Below are 23062 nucleotides of genomic sequence, written 5' to 3'. Positions count from 1 at the left end.
AATAAATAATAACCAAATACCATAGTAAACCAACATACATCCTTTCTTTTGTAAGCTGCCTTGGCCATGATGTTTTATCACAGCAATAGAAAAAAATCTACAGGCATCTGACACTGCTGCAAGAAGGAGAAGTAGTCTCTCCCAGGGGTGACCCCTAACTGGTACCCAGTGTGAACTGGTCAGCCTTGAATCATACACACAAGCAACACTAAATAGACTCAACAACTTTCATTTATGTATTTATGCATTCATTTATACATATAGATGATGGAAAATAATAAAGGAAAGGAAGCCATTAATTTGAGAGGGAGTGGGAGGCAGCACAGGAGGAGTTGAAGGAAAGGGACATGAGATGGATCAAAAGGAAGAAAGGGAAAGGGGAAAGTGATGTGATTAAATGTTAAAATTACATTTTAAAAATCTGGAAATCTAAGGGGAGAAGAAGAAGAAGAAGAAGAAGAAGAAGAAGAAGAAGAAGAAGAAGAAGAAAAAGAAGAAGAAGAAGAAGAAGAAGAAGAAGAAGAAGAAGAAGAAGAAGAAGAAGCTATTCATCTAAATTACTTTCCCCCTGCCATGTTAGCATGTCTACTGGTGTTTTCATAGTTCAGGCTGTCTTGTTTAGGCAGTCATATTGTTGAGGTATCGATGAGTGTTGCTTCCTTATCATTTTGAGGAGACACAATCTCACAGCAGACTTCAGGGGCCATTGGCTCTTACAGTCTTTCCTCCTTTTCTTCTGTGATGTTCCCTGAGCCTTGGTGCAGGAACTATATTAATGTCTCCGTTGGGGCTGGGTTCCCCACAATCAGTTGTTCTCTGCATTTTGACCAGCTGTAGTTTTCTGTAGTGGTCTCCGCCTGCTACAAGAGAATCTTCTTTAGTGAGGGACTAGTGTGGTACATGTATATGAACAAGGGTAAGTATTTAGAATGTAGTTAGGAACTATGCTTCTCTGGTTAAGTGGTCGTGGTAGGTTCTTCTCTAAGATCCATGACCTTAGTAGCCCTATAGTTGGTTAGATTTCTAGTACCAGGCACAATCTCCTTTTTGTTGATTGGGCCTTATGGGTTGTTGGTTGTTTTTTACTCTTTATTCTTTGAGGTGCTCACCACCTTGCTCCCAAATAAATACACCCAGAGGCTTATTCTTTCTTATGAATGCCTGGCCTTAGTTGGCTTGTTTCTAGCCAGCTTTTCTTAAACTTAAATTATCCTGTTTATCTTTTTCCCCTGGGCTTTTACTTTTCTCTATTCTATATCCCTTTCTTTATTCCTTACTCCATGGCTGGCTGGGTGGCTGGGTGACTAGCCCTTGGTGTCCTCTTTTCCTCCTCCTTCTCTTGTTCCCCATCTCTTTTCCCAGATTTCTCCTTCTATTCATTCTCACTGCCTGTCAGCCTCACCTATCGTTTCTCCTGCCTCACTATTGGCGGTTCAACTCTTTATTAGATCAATCAGGTATTTTAGACAGGCAAAGTAACACAGCTTCACAGAGTTAAACAAATGTAACATAAAAAAATGCAACACATCGTTGCCTCATTAAACAAATGTTCCACAGCATAAACAAATGTAACACATCTTAAAATAATATTCTACAGCTGGGTGGTGGTAGCACACGCCTTTAATCCCAGCACTAGGGAGGCAGAGCCGGCCGGATCTTTGTGAGTTCGAGACCAGCCTGGTCTACAGAGCGAGCTCCAGGAAAGGTGCAAAGCTACACTGAGAAACCCTGTCTCAAAAAACAACAACAAAATAATATTCTACAACATTTTTTGTAACTCCAAGTGGCTCAAAGACCTCAGTTTGAAACCTGAAATACTAAAACTGCTAGGAGAAAACACAGACAGGAAACACATGATACAGGTGTAAGAAAGGACTTTCTAAATAGGACTCCATTTGCCCAGGAATTAAGGCCAACAACTGACAAGCGGGACTTCATAAAACAAAAAAGCTTCCATACAACCAAGGAAACAATCCATCAGGTGAAGTTGAAACCCTCAGAGTGCGAAAGAATCTTTCTTTGCCAGCTATACATCTGACAGAGGATTAATATCCAGAATAAAACCACTCAAAAAACAAAGAGCCAAGAAAACAAATGACCCAATTAAAAATAGGCTTTGGATCTGAACAGCGAGTTCTCAATAGAAGAAATAAATAGCTAAGAAATGTCTCAAAATGTGTTCATCATCCCTATTAGCAATTGGGGAAATGCAAATTAAAAATACTTTGAGATTTCAACTTACCCCAGTCAAAATGGCTTAGATCAACAAAGTAACTGACAACAAATCCTGGCATGTGGGGAGAGGGGAACCCTCATTTTCTATTGGTGGGAATGTAAATTGGCACAGCCACTCTGGAAATCAGTATGCAGGATCCTCAAAAAGCAAAAATAAATCTACTCTCTGACCCAGCTGTATCAACACTTGGCATATGTCCAAAGGGTTCAATATCTATTCCACAGACAATATTCATTGTCATCTGATTCACAATAGCCAAGAAATTGAAACAACCTAATTATCCTTCAACAGATGCATAGTTAATGAAAATGTGGTGCATATACATAATGGAATACTCTTCAGCTATAAGGAAAAAGGACATCATGAAAGTTGCAGGTAAATGGATGGAACTAGAAACTTAGTCGAGTGAGGTAACCCAGACCCAGAAAGACAAATGCTTTGTATTCTCTCTCATCTGCAGTTCCGAGCTCGCAATCTTCAGATGTGAATATATATATGGGAGTAAACCCAGAAACCAGGAATGTATAAAAAGAGCATGTTGGGGTGAGAGGCTAGAGAGGGGAGTACAGGATAGATGAAGGGGTAATGGGCTAAAAGGGGAGGGGTCCAACTGGGAGGGGAGGGAGGTCAGTACAAGACAGTGAGGGACAAATAACACAGGATGTTTAAGAAAGCCAAAAGAGCCAGGTGGTAGTGGTGCACGCCTGTAATCCCAGCACTAGGGAGGCAGAGGCAGGTGGGTCTTTGTGAGTTCGAGGCCAGCCTGGTCTACAGAGCGAAGCTACACAGAGAAACCCTGTCTCAAAAAGCCGAAAAAAAGAAAAATCAAATTATTTTATATTTATCCCAAACAATATACATATATGTGTACACACACACACACACACACACACACACACACACACCCCTCTTAGATGAAGTTACACCATTTGATCCAACAATGCTCCCCACAGGAGCGAGCCATCGATATCACTAAAGGTAAAATAGTGACATTCATATCTTGGCGGTGACCAGTGTTCTTTTTATAAGGTGAGAAACCTTTAACTTCATCTGTGTGGAACATGGTGTGATAGCACGAGATGGTCTCTAGGGCTACATAACTAAGAGATTTCTTTTACTTCAGGCTCCTCAGTGGCCTGATATTTTTACAGTGTATTCAGGTATGCAATTAGTCTTCTATGAAGTAACATTTTTTTCGTACATTCGATTTCATTTTTTGTCTGAAAGAATCTCAAAAGACAATTTTCTGGAAAGATGCTGTTAAGGCCAGCAACTTGGATACATTTTAAAAATTATTTACTTTATGTTTTAACATTTTGTGGTTAAAAACTCTCTTTCTCTAACGTTTCCTTTATTTTCCATCTAAATCCACTGGGGCGCAAAACTGGACACCTCTGTAAATCCTAAATTCCCATCTGACGAAAGGCCTACACTCAAAAATGCAAGAAAGACTACAACTCCCAGAATGCAGTGCTTCCTAATCTTCCTGTTGCTCAATGATTGGGGGCGGATCTTGAGCCTCTCCCCTGCCCCATTGGACAGCTTTCCTATTAGGGCGGAGAAAGAGAGAGAGGCCATTTCTCTCCAATCCAGGCAACAGAAGAAAGGCCGGAATAAGAAGAACCCGGCTATTGGACAGTTGCATTCCGGACGTTACAGAGATCAGCCAATCGTAACGCGTCTCGGCTCCCTGCGTCCTCCATCGTAAACTTCCGTGGCGGGAAAACTTGGGAAGTTTTCGCGCCAGGGCGGAGTCACGCGGGTTTTTCTGCAGGGTTTGGCGGCCGGCGATTTCGGAGCAGCGGCATGGCGGGCACCGTAGTGCTGGACGACGTGGAGCTACGGGAGGCGCAGAGAGACTACTTGGACTTCCTGGATGACGAGGTGAGGCTCGGGCGGCCGGCCCGGTGCTGGGGTCCCCGCGGATGACCCGGCCAGGCTGATGGGGCTTCCGCGGTTAGCCTGGGTCCAGCCCCTGAGATCCCCGCGAAGCGTCAGGGCCGCTGGTATTTCTTTTCGCTTTGCAACTTTCTGATATCTTTTCTCCTTCCTCTTCCCCCTCCACTTCCTGATATGTTTTCTTCTAATTCTTTTTCTTCTTCCTCTTCCTCCAAGTTTACCTCAAAAATTAAAAAAAAAAAATTCCTGTCTTAAATTAGTATACGTTAATTATACACATGGCTTTCATTATGAAATTTCATTGACAATGCATTTTGACCATATTCACTTCTCATCACTCCCACTTTCATTTCCATGCTCCCGCTGATCCCCTTCTTCTATTTCCGTGTCTTTTTTTTTTTTTTTTAACGTGGTGGTGTAGATGGTTCCCAGGGCCAGGTGCTTGCGTTCTTCCCCTAAGCTGCCTATTTTTCTTGAAACCTCTCTTGGTTACTGGCTAGAGTTTTCTTCAGAGCCATCTAGTTTGTCTCTAAATGCAAGTGATGACCCAGCTTGCTCAAGGAGACAGATGTAAACAATGGTCAAGCCCGTCTTAACTCTTACTTAGACGGGAGGGACGTGCTTCCCCGAGGGTGCAACGGGAGGGTGCAACGGGAGCTGCGCAGAGTGCTCAGTGCCTCCACCAATTGGGCTGCTTGCTTTATGTCAAATCAAAAGGATTTTGTGTGCAGGTAAAGTGGGGTCCCCCACCCCCTGCAAAAAGCTATAGGATATTGTTGAGCAAGTTTGTTGATCAATGCAAAGCAATTTGAATTTGAATTTTGAGAGTACTTAATTTACATTTTTGTGTATATTTGAAATCTACATCATGCCTTTGAAATAAGACTGCGGTCAAGCATGTTAACATCCAGATTTTAAAATGAAATTTTCATATTAGCGAGGCTTTTTACTTAGTGCTCTTTAAGAGTCAAGTCATTTTAATTCCTAATTAAAATGTAAGCATATAGAAGAACTGTTGCTGATCATGGTAGCATGTGATAGGTGGGAAGAAAGGGCTGTCTGCAGCCATGTGCTTCCTGGATACCATTTGAGACATGTGAGTACCAATATGCTGGCATCCTCATGTGTAAGTGACATAATCGGTATTCAGTGTCAATCAGTGTAGACTTTGAGTAGCTCCCAAGTCCCCACGTAGGACTTTTGAGTACATTCATGTTGGCGTCCTCTGACGTAAAATAGTACCCCATGGTTAGTAACTGCTTTACAAATGGGATGGCCAGTGGTCACTAATGCTCTGTTGTAGACAGTGGGTGTATTTTCCTTGTCTGTAAAGGCCTAGATCTCATTCCATGATGGGGGAAAACCGTCCTACAGCTGAAAGACAGGAAGGAAGTAAGTCACACCAGAGGATAACTCAGAAATGACCACCCTGCCTTCATATGTTATGTCCTTAAGTACTCCAGTTTTGAGCCCAGCTGCAGATCCTGTTGATGAGCCCGTCTGCTTTCTGACTTCTGCCTCCTTCCGCTACCTTCTAACACATCCCTGAATCCTGAGCTGGCTGTCCCTTAGATTCAGCCCAATCTTACTCTCACTGAAGACCACCCCCATCTACCAGTTTTCACAGCTCCTGTGAACCTACCTGCTTACTTGTTCTTGTTGCTCTTGATAGAGTCTTATTCTGTAGCCTCGCTCTGAACTGAATAGTGATCCTCCTGCCTCATATGCCTGAGTGCTGGAATTATAGTGTACCTCCAATGCCCCACCTGAGTTCTAAACAAAACTTTTTTTTTTTTTTTTTTTTTTTTAATCTCTTTCCTGGCAGAAATCCAAACTTGCTATCAATAAAACCAAGAGCCTGCAGAAAGGAAGGAACCCTGGGTATCCTAGGTTCATAGTGACTTTATATGATTCTTATAGTCTCCTAATAGGGTGTAGGTGAAACCTGAGACTAGTGAATGAGGGAAATAGGTGGTCACAGATTTTTGAACTGAGCTGTTCTGAAACACTTTGAGTTGTGTAGCTGTTTTTGAAATGTCATGATTGCTCTGCAGGAAGACCAGGGAATTTACCAGAACAAAGTTCGGGAGCTGATCAGTGACAACCAGTACCGGCTGATTGTCAGTGTGAATGACCTGCGCAGGAAAAATGAGAAGAGGGCTAACCGGTGAGTGACAGCAGGGTTTGGAGCGGAATACTCTGTGTTTGGGTGAGAAAGGCATCATCTTGCTTAGACAAGGAACAGGCTTCCCTAAGAGAGACCTGGATTGCACGGCCGTCCTCTCAGAGAGGACATGGGGGGCATTTTGCTCTCAGGTGCTCCCATCTTCCAACATTTTCCTGAGTATCACTTTTACATCTTCAATGAATTGAAGTCAGCCTCAGTTCTGGTGTATTTTGCTGAGTCTTCTACAGGAGCAGCACGAAGTAGAAATGGGTTTTCTTTCACTGATCTTAGTGACCTAAGACTGTTTCTTCTTGTCTTGAGGGTCGTTTTCCTGAACTCTGCCTAACGGTTCTTTTTCGTGATCTTATGCAGCCTCCTGAACAATGCTTTTGAGGAGCTGGTCGCCTTCCAGCGGGCCTTGAAGGACTTCGTGGCCTCCATTGATGCAACCTATGCCAAACAGTACGAGGAGTTCTACATAGGCTTGGAAGGCAGCTTTGGCTCAAAGCACGTCTCTCCCCGGACCCTCACATCTTGCTTCCTCAGCTGCATGGTCTGTGTGGAAGGCATTGTTACTAAATGTGAGTGGGTTGAAGGTGGTGCCAGGGTCCTGATGCAGTGGTAGGATATAGATTTAGGAGGTCCTGACACCCAGAGAGTTGTAGCAGGTCTGGGGAACTTGTAGTTTGAGAGAAGTGAAGCATTGGATGTAAATCGTAAAATGTGGAGGAACTCGGGGTCCACAACAACTAGGGGTCTGTCAGTGGGCACCAGCAGTAGCAAAATGGTGAATTTCCAAAGCTGGAAGAAGAGGAGTCCTGCTCTTCCAAACTTATGGCAACCTCGAACTGTCCCTTAATTGATATCAGTGTTCCTTAAAAAATTCACATGAATACACTGATACCCTGTATATAAAAGTAAAGACGAATAAATGACAAGTGTTATTGAAATAGGTTAACCTAGTTGGAAGAATCCAATATCTAAAGTCCTGGCATGGGTTTAGATCCCTCCTTTGTCATTGTGTCTTTGGGTGACTTTATACACACCTTTGCATTCCTAGGCTCTCTAGTTCGTCCCAAAGTCGTTCGCAGTGTTCACTACTGTCCTGCCACTAAAAAGACCATCGAGCGACGCTACTCTGATCTCACCACCCTGGTGGCTTTCCCGTCCAGTTCTGTTTATCCCACAAAGGTGAGGACATGAGTCAGTTGGGCGTGAATCAGCCTTGGGGGCTTGGAATCAAAGAAGACTGTTTTAATACTAGTGGTTGTATAATATCTAGAGTCATTGTTCTAAAAGTAAATAATGTAAAGTAAGGATAATTCTGAAGAAAGGTTGGGTGCAAGATAGTTTAATATAGAAATTCCACCTTTTTTAATACTAAAGTTAGGGATTAGAGAGTTGGTTTAGTGGGTAAGAGTTCTTGATCTGCAAACATGAGGATGTGGGTTCAAATCTCTAGCAACCAATTAAAAGGCTGGGCATACCTCCGTGTGCCTGCTAACCCAGCTGTCTTTGGAGAGCAGAGACAGGTGGATCCCAAAAGCTTACTTGCTGGCCAGCTCTTCTAGCTGAAAGGAAGAAGATACCTGATGTCATACCTATCTCCACATGCATGAGTGTGTGCATCTACGCACGAGTGTGCACCACACACACACACAGAATAAAATTTAGAACAGTTGGACCATAGAAAGCCAAAAAGAAGCTGGGCAGTGGTGGCACACGCCTGTAATCCCAGCACTCGGGAGGCAGAGGCAGGTGGATCTCTGTGAGTTTGAGACCAGCCTGGGCTACAGAGCTAGTCCAGGACAGGCTCCAAAGCTAGAGAGAAATTGTCTCAGAGTGGGGGGGGGGGGGAGGCCAAAAAGAATGAGAAATGTGGGATCACAGGTATTTTAACAGAGTTGTAATCATAATTATATAATATACTTTCTAAAAGTAAAATGGAAAATGCTTCTGTTAGGTGATCCCATTGTATAATTTGCAGATATCCCAGTGGATTTGGGAAAAGACAGTAAAAGGCTTTCTTGATGGTGTTCAGTTCAGCGTGAGAAAAATGGAAGATAACTTTCTTAGTGAGACAAGAGATCGTTAATATTGATTACTTGGTGACTATATTTAGTCAAAGGATACCTCTTAGGACATTGTCCTTGTCTGTGAAGTAGAAAATACTTGCTCTTATAAGATGATAATTACATGAGATTGTAGCACAGTCCCTGGCACATAGTGAGCACTCAGTAAGTACACAATGGCTTTTGTGGTTTTAGGAAATTCACATGTAATGGAAGCATACCTTAATGTTTTTTATGGAAGCTCAATATATTAATATATTATAATATTATATTATGATTATAATATATATTTGTAATACATGTTAATAAACTGTATTATATATAGTTTTCATATGTATGTGAAAACTCCTAAGTGTGTCGTTTGAGTTTTTACAAACCGAATAGACTCCTATAACCAGGGTCTAAAGTGGGAACCAAACTTACAAGTACATAGAAGTCCCTGTTGAAGGCTGTGCTATCTTGGTGTCTCTACATAGCCATGACTTGGAACTTTCTATGTAGACCAGGCTGGCCTTGAACTCTCAGAGAGCCATCCTCCTCTGCCTTTGGAGTGCTGGGATTAAAGGTGTGCACCACTATGCCTGGCAATTCTGGTGTCTTAACAGTAGGGATTGCTTTTGTCCAGTGGTTCTCAACCTTCCTAATACTACAACTCTTGAATAGTGTCAGTTCCTCATGTTGTGGTAACCTGCAACAATAAAATTATTTTTGTTGCTATTTCATAACTGCAATTTTGCTACTGCTGTATATTGTAATGTAAAATTATAATCTCCTGAATTTAAGGCCAGATTGAGTTCAGGACAGCCAAGGATACACAGGGAAACCTTGTTTCAGAAAGAAAAAAAAACAAAAACGAAAAAACTGTTCCAAATTGTAATCACAGATTTGGCATCAGTATGGGGAGTCAGGATTTTAATAAGGTGTTGGTATAGTCATGGTTCCATCAGTGAAAAATGACCCTTCTGTTGGTTGGTTTGTTACTAATTCAGGAATCAGGCTAGAAAGGCTGTAAGAGATGCATATACTTTTATTATGAATCTTGATGTAAAGTTTCAACATTTCTGAAAGATACTTTTCCTCATTAGATGAATACTACAATTTTGAGACAAGACTGGAATGACTTCTTCTGTGGCCTCTTTTTTAGGATGAGGAGAACAACCCCTTAGAGACAGAGTACGGCCTGTCTGTCTACAAGGACCACCAGACCATCACCATCCAGGAGATGCCGGAGAAGGCCCCCGCTGGTCAGCTTCCTCGTTCTGTGGATGTCATTCTAGACGATGATCTGGTGGATAAAGTGAAACCTGGGGACAGAATACAGGTGGTGGGGACCTACCGCTGCCTTCCAGGGAAGAAGGGCGGTTACACCTCGGGGACCTTCAGGTAAAGGTCTGCTGGGGAACGTTTGGAGCATTGGCAGTTTCTAGCCTAGCAGTGCTTTGCTCCAGGCCGCCATATACAAGAGGGCACTAAGTGGTGGGTGGTGTAGACTCTCATATCTCTTCCTTCTCATATGGCACTGGTAATGTTGGCTATCTTAGGCCAAATGTGGAGTCCTTGGTGACACAAACAGCCTCATGACCAGCCTAGCCTAGCTTCATTCCCACCCTGCCTTCTTTCCATACACACTGGGTCGTTGGGCATTGCGTCCTCACTGGCGCATGGCCCGAGAGCTCAGCTGAGTTCAGGAACCTCCACTTCCCCCATTTTCTGGCATAGTTGAATAGACCAGGAATACCTAGTGCCGCCCACCGTGGGTTCAGCAGGCTCCCGTTACTGTGCTGCAGGACCGTCCTGATTGCTTGCAATTTGAAGCAGATGAGCAAGGATGTGCAGCCTGCTTTCTCTGCTGACGACATCGCCAAGATCAAGAAGTTCAGCAAAACACGTTCCAAGGTCAGTTAGGAGGGGGTGGTTTGGTTTGAAAGTGTTGTGTCCTGTGTGTGGCGCCATCTCTGTGCTGCATCTGGAGGAAGTTGGGATTTTTTTTTTCTCCTGAGGTATGTGTTGCGAGTGTCCACTTTCATTCCAACTGGCAAGATAAGGGAATGTTTGCCGTTTGATTGGTAATATTTGTTCTGTCTGCTGGGCTGCTCAGGTGAACCTAGTGCAAATAAGAGTGTAGGAGTTACAGTATCAGAGTACCACTGAGCCTTACTTATAACTGGTCTGGTTTTCCTGTGGAGACAGTCTCATGTAATCCAGGGTGACCTTGAACTCCTGATCCTGTTGCATATACTACCATCTCGGTTTTCACTTTTTATTTTGAAATAAAGAGTGTGTTTCCTGGGTCTCACCAGGCTTTTTGCTCTGTTGGTTCTTGCTCCTTTAGGATGTCTTCGACCAGCTGGCCCGCTCACTGGCCCCTAGCATTCACGGGCACGAGTATGTCAAGAAGGCCATCCTCTGTTTGCTCCTGGGAGGGGTGGAGCGAGAGCTGGAAAACGGCAGCCACATCCGTGGAGATATCAACATTCTCCTCATAGGTATAGTGCTGGGGAGTGCTTTAGACGAGCTTTTACCTCGGGGAGTGGTTGTAGGAACATGTGGATATCAAATTGTACCTTCTACAGCTCATCATATTTCAGCTCCATCAAAGTGCAGAAGGCTAAAAATGAATGTTTTTAAAAATCACCCCTGGAATTCCTGATTTATTATACCTAGCCTGTATTCTGAGAATGGGAAAAGAAGTAACAGTATCAGATTACTGTGTGACTTGTGCCAGGAAGTGTGCTGCAGAAGCAGAATTTGTTGGGGTGTGTGGGACTTGGCTGGAGAGTCACCACTGCCTTGTCTTGTAGGTGACCCATCTGTTGCCAAGTCCCAGCTTCTGCGGTATGTGCTTTGCACGGCACCCAGGGCCATTCCCACCACCGGCCGGGGCTCATCTGGAGTGGGTCTTACAGCTGCCGTCACTACAGACCAGGAAACCGGTAAGGGCGGGAGGCTTCTTGGCAGAGGCCAACACGAGTGTGACCAGATTCTTCAAGCTGGCTGTAGGCGCTGGCTTAGGTTTGGAATATTTGAAAGGTTAATGAGGTGTGTTGTAAGACTGAATGCTCTGGCAAAATGGATAAATTAGTGAAGACTTTAGGTCTCTGTTGCTAAAAATGTGTTCTAGAAGATGGTTTGAATGATGGCAAAGGGAAAAACAGCAATTTAGGAGGAAGGTAAAAATGAAGTTGGGGGAAAGGTTGGAAGAGCAGGAAAGGAGCTTTGGTTGGCTGTCACTGAGGGTGATGAGGAAAGCGAGTCTAAATGTGAGAGACTCCTGGGAGGGCTCAGCAAGACTGTAGGGTGGAGTTGAGAAATAACACTTAATGGTTTCCTATTATTAAAGCCTCTTTACTGTGTTCTCATGCACGGTGGTGATAAGGTAGAAGGAAACCCAGATCCTTCCCTGTCCTTTCACTTAGCCCGGGGCATGTACTTTACCTCCTCTGTTCTAGGGGAGCGTCGCCTGGAAGCTGGTGCCATGGTCCTGGCTGACCGAGGGGTGGTTTGCATTGATGAGTTTGACAAGATGTCCGACATGGACCGCACAGCCATCCATGAGGTGATGGAGCAGGGTCGAGTAACTGTTGCGAAGGCTGGTGTCCATGCTCGCCTGAATGCCCGCTGCAGTGTTTTGGCAGCTGCCAATCCGGTCTATGGAAGGGTAAGTAGAATCAGGTCTGTAACCTCTATTCTTAAACTAATTTGGTTTTGCCTAATAACGTCTGAGAGGTTTATTGTAGGGGAATTATAAGTCAAAAACTTAACTCATCTTGTTGCTGTCCTTGAAATATAGCAGTTATTCGTCACAGTTCTATAGAACAGAGGTTTTTTTTGTTTTGGTGTGTGTGTGTGTGTGTAGGCCAGAGGTCAAGGTTCAGTGTATTCCTCTGTCCTCCACTTTTGAGTTTTTGAGATAGGGTCTGTGAGTGAACCTGCATTTTGCTGTTTGGGCTACTGGCTAGCCAAACAGTTGATGTTGGGAAACCATCAAGTCTGTAACTGGGCCATTCTGTTTCTCTAGTATTTAGGAGAGTTTGTATCTGGAATAAAAGCACCATTACTCCTAAAATGCTCTCAGATCTGAGCCTTGGAGTTTTGGGCAGTGTTGGTGTTGAGTTATGACAGCACATGCAATGAGAATGCACATGTGTGTTCAGAATAAGGCTTTATTGAAGTTGTATGATGTAGCAGAAGCTAGCACTATCAGAGACTTGTCACATTCTTATATGGTTGTTTTTTGTGACTTGGCTGATGCTGGGTTTGCAATCCTTAGTTAAGAAAGCTGTGATATATGTGTTTGTTTACTTATTTATTTGTTTATTTATTTTGGTTTATCAGGGCAGAGTCGCTGTAACCCTAGCTGTCCTAGAACTTAGCTGTGTAGACCAGGCTGGCCTTGGACTCAGGAGGCAGAGGCAGACAGATCTCTGCATTCAAGGCTGTTCTTGGCTACATAATAAGTTCTGGGATGGCCAGGGCTACACAGAAACCCTGTCTGAAAACAGAACAAAAATTTAGTATGCATGTGTATGTGTATTACGATCAATCCATATGAGTCTATTAAATGGATAACAGAATTTATTAAGATAGATACTGAGGAAATACACTTATGAGTCAGAATGGAGTAGACAGCTGAAGTCGTCCTCTGATCTGACTGGGTGTGAGTCTACTTGTAAGGCAGGAGCAGGGAGAAGGGCTCAGTGACTCTTCTCCAACTCCTTATAAGAGGTCATGTATAACAGCAGGAAGCACCGCTTCCTTTGGGCTGTATAGCCCAAGGTCATGGGCAGAGCAAGTACCACTACATGTGTGTGTGGCTGTGCATGTATGAGGCCTTCATATGAAGGTCAGAGGACAGCTTGAAGGACGCATTTCTTTCCTCCCATATGGATACCCACTGATCCTGAGGACTGAACCCAGAACCTCACACATGCTAGACAAGGACTCTCCCACTGAACTATCCTCCAGTCTATATTTTCTGCCTTCCTGTTGTACTTTATGTGGCCTAGCCTTACATTCTCACCCCCAGGATTGATTTGGCCTTGACGTCCTTCCTACTGATGTTGCCTCTGCTCGGTTGTCTTCTTTGTTCTCCAGTATGATCAGTATAAGACTCCCATGGAGAACATTGGGCTTCAGGATTCGCTCTTGTCACGCTTTGACCTGCTCTTCATCATGCTGGATCAGATGGATCCTGAACAGGATCGGGAAATCTCAGACCACGTCCTTAGGATGCACCAGTACAGAGCTCCGGGGGAGCAGGATGGTGATGGTGAGTACATGGACTAGCAGGAGTGGCCCGCCCATATCTTCGGGCCAGGCCCAGGGCTGTTGCCGTTCTGTGTCTGGGTTAATGTTGCAGGTGCCCTCACCTCTCCCTCCTTCTCCCCTTACATTACTGCTCACTGGAGATTGAGTGTCTGTCCATTTTGGGTTCTGCTGTAGCTCTTAGCATCTTCTGGGCTTCTTCCTATTTGTGAGGTACATGTGTCCATTTCCTCCTGGGTTCTCACTTTCTAAGTCTTGGTCTTACCTCTTTCTGTGCTGTAGAAGGGGCAAGTTCACAATCTCCTGTATCTCAACTTGTGTTTACCAGCTTTGCCATTGGGTAGTTCAGTGGATATCCTAGCCACAGACGATCCCGACTTTGCCCCTGATGACCAACAAGATACCCGGATTTATGAGAAGCATGACAACCTTCTACATGGGAGCAAGAAGAAAAAGTGAGCATCCCTTTTCTCTCTTAAGAGAACCTGAGATCTTTGTCACATTAGACTTTCTTTTCCAGGTCGACAGGTAAACCATTTGTCTTTGTCAGTTGCCTTGCATATTTCTGGGCTTGATTCAGCTGAGAGTTAGATGTTTTCCTGAAACAGAAAGTTTGACAGAGCTAGGCATGGCTCACCCCTGTAGTGTTAGCACTCAAGGGGCTGAGGCAGGAGGATTACTAGGAATTTGAAACTAGCCTGAACTACACATGACTAGTCTCAAGGTTTTTTTGACAATGTGCTCAAATTCTAGTGGTGTGTGATCTGTCCTTTTAGGTGCCCTGTGGTTCTTTGAGGTAGTTTTTGGTAATAGTTAGTAGGTAGCAATCAGTAGAGTCTTGGAGAGTGAATCTGAGTAGAAGAGGCTTTGCTCAGGAGCTCAAAGCATGATCTGTAAACTCCGGTACCTCTGTTTGGCCATGCTCTAGAAAGAAGCATAATTGCACTGAATTTGAGTTGATGTTTTTTTCTCTGAGCCAGTATTTCCACCTACAAAATGTGGCTGGTGTCAGGTGTGGTGGTACATACCTTTAATCTCAGCACTCGGGAGGCAGAGGCTTGTGTGTTTGTGTGAGTTTGTGTATTTGTGTAAAGTGTGAGTTTGAGACCGGCCTGATCTACACAGTGAGTTACATGCCAGTCAGTGATAGATGGTGAGACCCTGTTTCAAAAATGGGAGCAAGGGGCTGGAGAGATGACATAGCAGGTTTAGGGCAGTACTAGAGGACCTGTGTTCACTTTCCAGCACCCATGTGGCAGTTGATAATGGTCTGTAATTCCGGTTCTAGGGGATCCTCTTCTGGCCTCCATGGACACAGGCATGCACATGGTGTATAAACATGCATGCAGGCAAAACTCCATACACATCAAAATAAAATCTCAAAGGAAAAAAAACAATACCTGTAATACTAGAGTTTCTTCCCTAGATTACAGCAGTGACAGATAACCCCGAGGTTAGGTAGAGGATGTTAGAAACACTTTGTGTGTGTCCCGTGAGAGGTAGTGACGATGGTGGGTTCCGGGCTTCATCTCTGCTCTGTCAATGGTCCTTGCCTTCTCTGAGAAGTTAGACCATTGCCCGAGATGGGTTAGGAAAATGACGCTCAACTCCTTGGATCCAGGGAGAAGATGGTGAGTGCAGCTTTCATGAAGAAATACATCCACGTGGCCAAAATCATTAAGCCCATCCTGACACCAGAGTCAGCAGCCTACATTGCAGAGGAGTACTCGCGCCTGCGCAGCCAGGACAGCATGAGCTCGGACACTGCCCGGGTGAGTGCACAGCGGGCTGTGGTGCCAAAGGCCTCTGGGAACATGAGGGCTGTCTGGGAACATGGGAGTTTTGGGTTGTTTTTTAATAATGTATTTTTATTTTATGTGCATTGGTGTTTTTCCTTTTGTCTGCATGTGTATCTGAGGAGGCCAGATCCCCTGGAATTGGAGTTACAGACAGTTGTGAACTGCCATATAGGTGCTGGGAATTGAACCTGGGTCCTCTGGAAGACAGCCAGTGTTCTTAACCACTGAGCCATCTCTCCAGCCCCCAAAATACATTTCTCTATCTAGCTATCTATTTTGTTTTTTTTGACACAGGGTTTTCTGTGTATCTCTGGCTGTCCTAGAATTTGCTCTATAGATCAAGCTGGCCTCGAACTTGGAGAGATCCACTTGCCTCCGCCTCCCAAGTACTGAGATTAGAGGTGTGTGCTGCCACCAGCACCATCCTACTACATTTCTGTTCAGAACCTGGGGGGTTTGAACTTGACTGTCCTTTCTGGTCTGAAGAACTTGGTTAGCACACATTTAATTATCACTTTTCCGAAGGAAATGAAAACTAAGATGTGAGAGTCTCTCCCAGTTCCAGGGAGTGACCTTGTTTCAGTTCTCACGTACATGAGAAAAGAACTGAGGGTTGAGACTTGGGGGGAGGAGGAGGAGAAGGAGGAGGAGGAGGACGGGGAGGAGGAGGAGGAGGTGGAGGCAGAAAGGTAGATGGGAAGACCACCATATACTTTCCATGTACCCAGGGTGGTACTTGGAAGAGAATGGATGTGAGGGCTCTTGAGTACAGATGTGAAGAGAAGAAGGTTTTGCTAATAAAAATCTCTACAGGGCTGTGAATGTCAGTGATGTTTGGGCAGACTTGGGCCTATAACTGGAAGTTGAGTGACCATAATTTCTAGTGTGACTGAATTTATCTGCATCTTCCAGGGACGGTATAGTTCATACGGGGTCATAAAGGAGAGCCCACAGTTCAAAGCTCTGCTTATATGACAGACTTTGAGATCACCTATCTGTCCCCTTACACTTGTTCTATCCCTGGGTTCTGTTGGTCATCTACTTCCCCTCTGCCTGTGATAGATAGAATGCTCAGGACATCACTGCCTTGCAGTCTTAGAACAAGTTCTTCCTCAGCTCAAACCTGCTCTCCACTCTCTACCCATGGATTCCCTAGGATTCTGTATCACTGGTTTCCATGCTAGTAACTCTCTTTAACACCATTCTGCCCCATACAAACTGTTCCGGTGTGTCCGTGTTGGGGACCTGTTCGCTGGAGCAAGAATTGAGTGTAAGAGGCCATTGGAGATACGGTCCTGGTTGGTCCCTCAGTTGGGATGGTCTAGCTCTGTTAGTGCACATGGAGACTTTACCAGATTCTTAGGAGTGGACTGTGGACTCATGGTGTTCCACATGAGCATGTTCAAGGACCCGGAGATTTGCTTAGGGAGAGCAGTGTGGGTAGAAATTGGAAGTTGGAAGATCCACAAGTAGAAAGGAGCTGCATATGGCACTGAAAGTGTGTAAAGGGAGACAAGGAAGTGTGCTAGAGAGTTACCTCTGCCTGGTCAGAGCTCTGCAGCTGGTTTGCAGCCTGGCACACATCCTTTCACTGTGCAGGCCAGTCTCCTTACCCCGGTGAGAAGTGAGAGGGCTGGGTGGGTAATAGCAGGGCCCATGTGAAGTCCCTGAAACTTAAGTCAGCACAGTGTGACTCATCATGCCAAGGATCCTGTTCATGAAGTAGCTGGAAAAGACACCAGCACCCTGTTGGGTTTACAGCCTCCCTGGGAGCCACCTGGTAGGAATGGGTCAGGCTCCTCTTTCTGTGAGACTACAATACTCACAGAAACCTGTCCTCAGGGCTCCACTTTCACACAGGTGGCACCTCCCTGTGACCTTTGACACATTCAGCTTTTGGATTCCCATGTCTTCGTCTGTAAAGTACTTAGTTAAGAGGAGTGACTTACAGAGGGAGTGCTCAGCTCCCCGGTGCATTGTGGGCCTGAGTAAGGACTGGTTTTCCCCATTTCACTTTTGTGCTGTCTCGCCTTCCTCGGCAGTTGTGGGACGGCTAATCTCTTCCTTTCTCTCACCTTTCCTCTCCCTGAATACTCTCCCTTGGTTTCCTTGGCCCTTTTTCTTACCTTACTGAATTTCTAAAAATTCATTTGGTTCTTGACAATTTCATGCATGTATAATGTGTTCTAATTACTCCTCTCCTATCTCCCATCCTTAGCAGCCTCTCCTGCCCTACCAGTGTCTTACAGACTCAGGACTTGTGCTTTCCATTTAATTGAACCCATTGGCTCTTGGTGGGGTCACAGTGGATAGACACATGAAAACCACGACACCCCGCCTCTGTGAATCTTCCAGTAACAAACAGTTCAGCAGTGAGTAGGGCCTCTTGAATCCCTCCCCATCTATGCCTGGCTGACAGTGGCCTAGTCTTGTGTGGACTCAGTGCAGGCGTCTGCAGATGCTGTGACTTTGGGATCTAGTGTCTTGTGTCACGTCCAGAAGATGGCGTCTCACAGCTCTTCGGCCTGCCTTCCTGTTCTTTTATTCTTTATACTCTCTTCCACCTGTTCCCCACACCTGACGGGGGTGGTATGGATGTTGTTTGGGACTGAGCACTCAGCTGCCACTTAACTCTCAGCACCTTGGGCAGCTGTGAATCTTCCCCTTCTCCACTGCTCACTGGAAAGAAACTGCTAGGACTGAGTGAGGGTGATGTTAGTTGGATACCAGTGACTGTGAACTTTCAGTGGCGCCCACCTGCAGAGACGCAGACCCTGGGCTTTCTGAGAGTTTCTGTGCAATGAGAGGGAGACACACTTTTCCTTCCCTAAGACATCTCCAGTGACAGCGCGGACACTGGAAACGCTGATTCGACTGGCCACGGCTCACGCAAAGGCCCGGATGAGCAAGACTGTGGAACTGCAGGATGCAGAGGAAGCCGTGGAACTGGTTCAGTACGCTTACTTCAAGAAGGTGAGCCAGAGGGGAGCCCCTCAGAAGAGGAGGCAGAGAGTGTAAGAGCCAGAGGGGATGGAGGGCACCAGGAGAACGAGGCCCTTGAAGTCAGCTGTGCAAAGGGCATTTGAACTCAGACTGCAGCAGCGGGCACAGGCCTGCATGGGTCTGTACCAGGTCCTCTATGTGTATACTGTAGCTTTCAGTTCAGCGTTTTCATGGGACTCCTGAGTGTGGGAATGAGTGGGTCTCTGACTCTTGTGCTTTCTTCTCCTGGACTCTTTTCCTTCTGTTGGTTTGACTTATCCAACGTCGATGTAATGGTTTTTGTTTTATTTTGTTATGTTTTGTTACCTCTTAGAGGCCTGTTCTTTTCTAATGAAAGACTGAAAGGGAGTGGATCCGATGGGTAGGAAGGTGGGGAAGAATTGGGAGGAGTAGAGGAAGGGGAAACTTGTCAGGATATATTGTGTGAAAAGAATTTATTTTTAATAAAGGGGAAGAAATAAGAAAAAAACAAATAAGTTGCGCCTTGTGCCCATTGCTTACTGTTCATCTGAAGAACTGTAGACCTCGAAGGTTTAGAGCTGTGGTTCCACCATGCTTTTCTGGATTCTTTCTCTTCATGAAGTTGGGAGCTGTATTGAACTAAATACATGATCTATAAAGAACTGATTGTCCTCCACTTCACCATTGTGGTTTGGACACCTCCCCAAACATGCTTCTTTACTCAGTAAACATAGAGTACCTACTGTGTGAAAGGCCTCCCAGCATTGGTGAAAGATGGCTAATAGGCTTTCCCTGCCTCTGGTCCTGGAATGTGGACCAGGGAGGATAGAGATAAGTCTCAGAAACTTGGAAATGGTTTCTACTGGTGATGCACAAGGGACTCAAGGTTCCTTACTCAGTTTTGGCACCCATGACATCCTTTGGCTTGGTTCTAGGTTCTGGAGAAGGAGAAGAAACGTAAGAAGCCAAATGAGGATGAATCAGACCTGGAAGATGAAGAGGACAAGAGCCAGGAAGACCCCGAGCAGAAACGGAAGAGGTACGGTGGCAGAGAGAAGTGGGATGAGAGGCTCTGTCGGGAGCAGGAGAGCACTGCTTGTTGATGGGTTCCTTAGGGCCCTGTAGGGTTTGCAGATGGCAATAGTTGTTCACAGGAGAAAGGGGGAGCCTTGTGCTCTCTCTCCTGTGTTCAGTATGGCTTCCTATAAGGGATGCTGAGTAGCAGAAGTGATGCCCTCATTAGGTCTTTAGATGTTCTGAGGCTGTTTTTTCCCTCCTGCCTAATCGAGTGTTAGGCTGGTGATGGACACAGCACTGGGCAGCGGGGGCTGGAAAATGTCTTCCAGAAACTTAGTGGATTGTTCAGGCCCCAGCCTGCTGTTTGGTTTTGGTTGTACATTGTTTTGGGGTGTGTGTGGTCACAGCCCCCAAATGGAGCTCCCTGAAGCCTTCTCAGGTTCTTGACTGCTGTGGTTTCTTCAGGAGGAAGACTGATGCCATGACCGATGATGGCGAGTCCTTTGACCCTTACGACTTCAGTGAAGCAGAGAAGGAAATGCCTCAAGGTGAGTGAGCATGTCCCCGTGACCCGTGCAGTTGCAGCTGGTGCTGCCTTTTCTAGTGAGCCCCTGGGACCAGGACCTTTGTGACCTTTGTGACCTTTGTGACCTTTGTCACGAGAGCCTTGGGAAGCCCACAGTGCAAACTTAAGAAAGAAGCTTGGCATGCCTTTGTCGTGCCTGGGGTGAGCATCCCGGGTAATGCCTTGAGGGTCTCCTGCCTAACTCAGTTCCTCTGTCCATGGGGGATTTCCCTGTGTTATCCTGCCTGGCACTGTAAGAACCATGGGAGACAGTGCTCACAGGCTCAGCAAGGTGGGAAGGGGCGGCTTCTCCGGGGTTGGTGGAAATGGCTTCACTGTATTGTCTCCCCCCCCCCCACCATTGCGCCTCTGAAGTGCACACTCCGAAGACTGATGATTCTCAGGAGTCCCAGGAATCTCAGAAAGTGGAGCTGAGTGAGTCCAGGTGAGTGCGTCTGCCCATGTTTGGGAATTGCTGCTGAGGAGGGACCCGCTCACCTCCAGACAGAATGCCACCAGCCACCTCCGATGAGCTGAGAGCCAGAACTCCAAGGGCTTTACAACACCCCACACCGATTCTAATGCCAGGCTCACCAGACAGTTGCAAGCCAGCGTCTGAATGCCTGTGACAGTTCTGCAGGTCTCTGCTGGTTTTCTGTACATTCTTTGTGGGAATTTGAGTTGTTGTTACTTTTAAGTCAAGAGAAAGTGGCTAAATTTATCAAGGGCAAATTTGAGTTGTATTTTTTTAAAAATTTCATAAATTGTGTCTACTTGATTTGAAATGGATTTTCACTAGGGTTTCAGAAAACACTTTTTCCCCCCTGAAATTTATGTTTACTGGACACCAAAGAAACTCCATAGCTAAGGTTAATTTAAAGATACAGAACACAGTGCAGTCAAACATGGGAAATTATTTAGAGAAAAACACTAAGCTCATTGTGATTCCGCTCTCCAGAAGCAGTCACGGAATCCTGTGCTTTTCCTCAGCTAGATTTCCAGGAGGGGGCCCTGTATAGAGTCTTTGGTTTTTAAAACATCTGCTATACAAAGCAGACTGGCCTTGAACTCAGAGGTCTCCCTTCCCTTGCATCCTGAGTGCTGGGATTAAGGTTTGATGTATAGATTTTTTTGTTTTGTTTTGTTTCAAGACAGGTTTTCTCTGTGTACTAGCTCTGGCTGCCCTGGAACTCACTTTGTAGACCAGGCTGGCCTTGAACTCACAGAGATCAGCCTGGCTGTGCCTCCCAAGTGCTGAGATTAAAGGTGTGCGCCACCACCGCCCTGCTGAAATATAGATTCTTAAACAAGCTCTTGAAGGGCGGTGAAACATTCTTAGGTTTGTCGCATGGTACACAAGAGGCATGGTAATGTTCCTAGGCTCTGGTGGAGAGGTGTGGGCTTCCATAACGATTGTGAATAAACTGTCCCCAGATGTACCAAACGGTTTACTGTGCCGGGTCTAGGATTTAGGTCTTCGACAGGCTCCAGGCCTCATAGGTCCCCTCGTGCCTGAATTGCAGGAAGCTCTGTGAGCAGTGTAGGTTAGCTTTAAAGGGGAATGCTTAGAATATGGGGAGAACACTAATGTTACTGATCAATCTCTAATCTTGCCTTAGCGCTTCGAGTCTGTTTACTACCATTTTGTTTGTTTAGGACATGGTCTCACCATGTGGTCTATGTACTTGTGAGTTTGGGGGTTTCCCCCAACCTCAGCTTCCTTAGCTGGTGTTATATATGTGCTGCAGTATGCCTGGATCCTCTTCTGCTCATGTTTCTCCTGTCTTGGGCAGGTTGAAGGCTTTCAAGGCGGCCCTCTTGGACGTGTTCCGAGAAGCTCACGCGCAGTCTGTGGGCATGAACCAACTCACAGAATCCATCAATCGGGATAAAGAAGAGCCCTTCTCCTCAGAGGAGATCCAGGCCTCCCTGAGCAGGATGCAGGATGACAACCAGGTCATGGTGTCTGAGGGCATTGTCTTCCTTATCTGAGCGTGGTGTATCTATAGTCGCTCCTGCCAAGGACTGCCCTATCTCTGCATTTGGCTGCATTCTCCTGTGAACTGTTTCTATGATGGAAGTGGGGAACTGGGTGATGAGACTGTCAGGACTTGGTGGAAAGCTTTGAGAATGGATGGCAGCTGCTGAGGCCAAAAGCTCTGAGAGGGCCTGACTCTGTCACACCCCTTCCAGTCCTCAACGATGGAGTCATTCCATGACTTGTGTTCAGGAGCAAAGCTGTTTTCTGCTTATTGCCTGTGTTTTTGGTTCCTCCCCACCTCCCTCCAAGCACTTTAGTCTAGGGAAAACCTGAGGTATGTTGTGCCAGAGCGGCTCAAGCAGGTCACAAAGGTGGATTGGAGAAAGCTTTCTTTGCAGTTCAATTAGACTAATATGTATTATGTATTGTTGACCTAAATATTGAAGACATGACATTGAGTAAATATGACTGTTTTATACATGTGGACTTCATACTCTGTGCTTTAGAAATTATTATTTATTTGTGTGTGTATGTGAAGGTTGGCGCTGGGACACTAGAGGTCAGTGGATGTCTTGGGACTTGTTTCTCCATCTACCATGTGGATCCGGAGGAGCAAACTCGGGTAGCAGGCCACTTTACCGTCGGAGCTATCTCTCAAACCCAAGCCCACTTGGAAATTTTTTTTTTCTTTTAACTCATTGCAAATAAAATCCCACACTGACTAGCCTGGTCTACAGAGCAAGTTTCAGGACAGCCAGGGCTACAAAGAGAGACTTGTCTTGAAAAACCAATCCCTCCGCTGCCCCGCAAGAAAACGTCCACATACTGAAAGTAGCCAGACCCAAAGACTGTACAACTCAGTGAACTCCTATACAACCTTCAGAGCAGCCACTGGAAAGGGAGGCTGTGGAGTGTCACATGATTTTATACTTTCACTATTGAATTTATGTCTATCACTTATGCACCACCAAAGAGGAGAATTTGATGATAGAGTTAGAATTAGAAAGACTAGCTTTATGTCCTTCATCACTCATATCCATGAGTTCTTCCTCATGCCCCGGTGGCTGGCCTTTTTTGTTTTCTGTCTACATGTACAT

At 45.5% G+C, this 23062-nt stretch overlaps 1 protein-coding gene across 1 annotated transcript; it reads left to right on the top strand.

Moving 5' to 3' along the window:
• Window positions 1-3844: 3844 nt before the first annotated feature.
• On the top strand, window positions 3845-22460 carry Mcm3 (minichromosome maintenance complex component 3). Its single transcript, XM_036167826.1, has 17 exons — window positions 3845-4120; window positions 6190-6302; window positions 6675-6883; window positions 7363-7493; window positions 9519-9757; window positions 10162-10270; window positions 10707-10860; window positions 11176-11307; window positions 11824-12032; window positions 13469-13643; window positions 13968-14094; window positions 15261-15411; window positions 18271-18411; window positions 19338-19441; window positions 19885-19967; window positions 20360-20429; window positions 21778-22460. The coding sequence occupies exons 1-17, from the start codon at window positions 4043-4045 to the stop codon at window positions 21974-21976; spliced, it is 2424 nt and encodes an 807-aa protein (XP_036023719.1). The 5' UTR covers window positions 3845-4042; the 3' UTR covers window positions 21977-22460.
• The last annotated feature ends 602 nt before the right edge of the window (window positions 22461-23062 follow it).

Source organism: Onychomys torridus, chromosome 18, assembly GCF_903995425.1.
Source record: "Onychomys torridus chromosome 18, mOncTor1.1, whole genome shotgun sequence".
NCBI lineage: Eukaryota > Metazoa > Chordata > Mammalia > Rodentia > Cricetidae > Onychomys > Onychomys torridus.
Note: the sequence above shows the minus strand (reverse complement) of the source record. Positions and strands in the feature narration are given on the sequence as shown.

Coding starts and splice junctions, on each gene's coding strand:
- Mcm3 (XM_036167826.1), top strand. CDS start 4,043: ATGGCGGGCACCGTAGTGCTGGACGACGTGGAGCTACGGGAGGCGCAG. Junction 6,303..6,674: donor AATGAGAAGAGGGCTAACCG/GTGAGTGACAGC, acceptor GATCTTATGCAG/CCTCCTGAACAATGCTTTTG. Junction 18,412..19,337: donor AGTACGCTTACTTCAAGAAG/GTGAGCCAGAGG, acceptor GCTTGGTTCTAG/GTTCTGGAGAAGGAGAAGAA.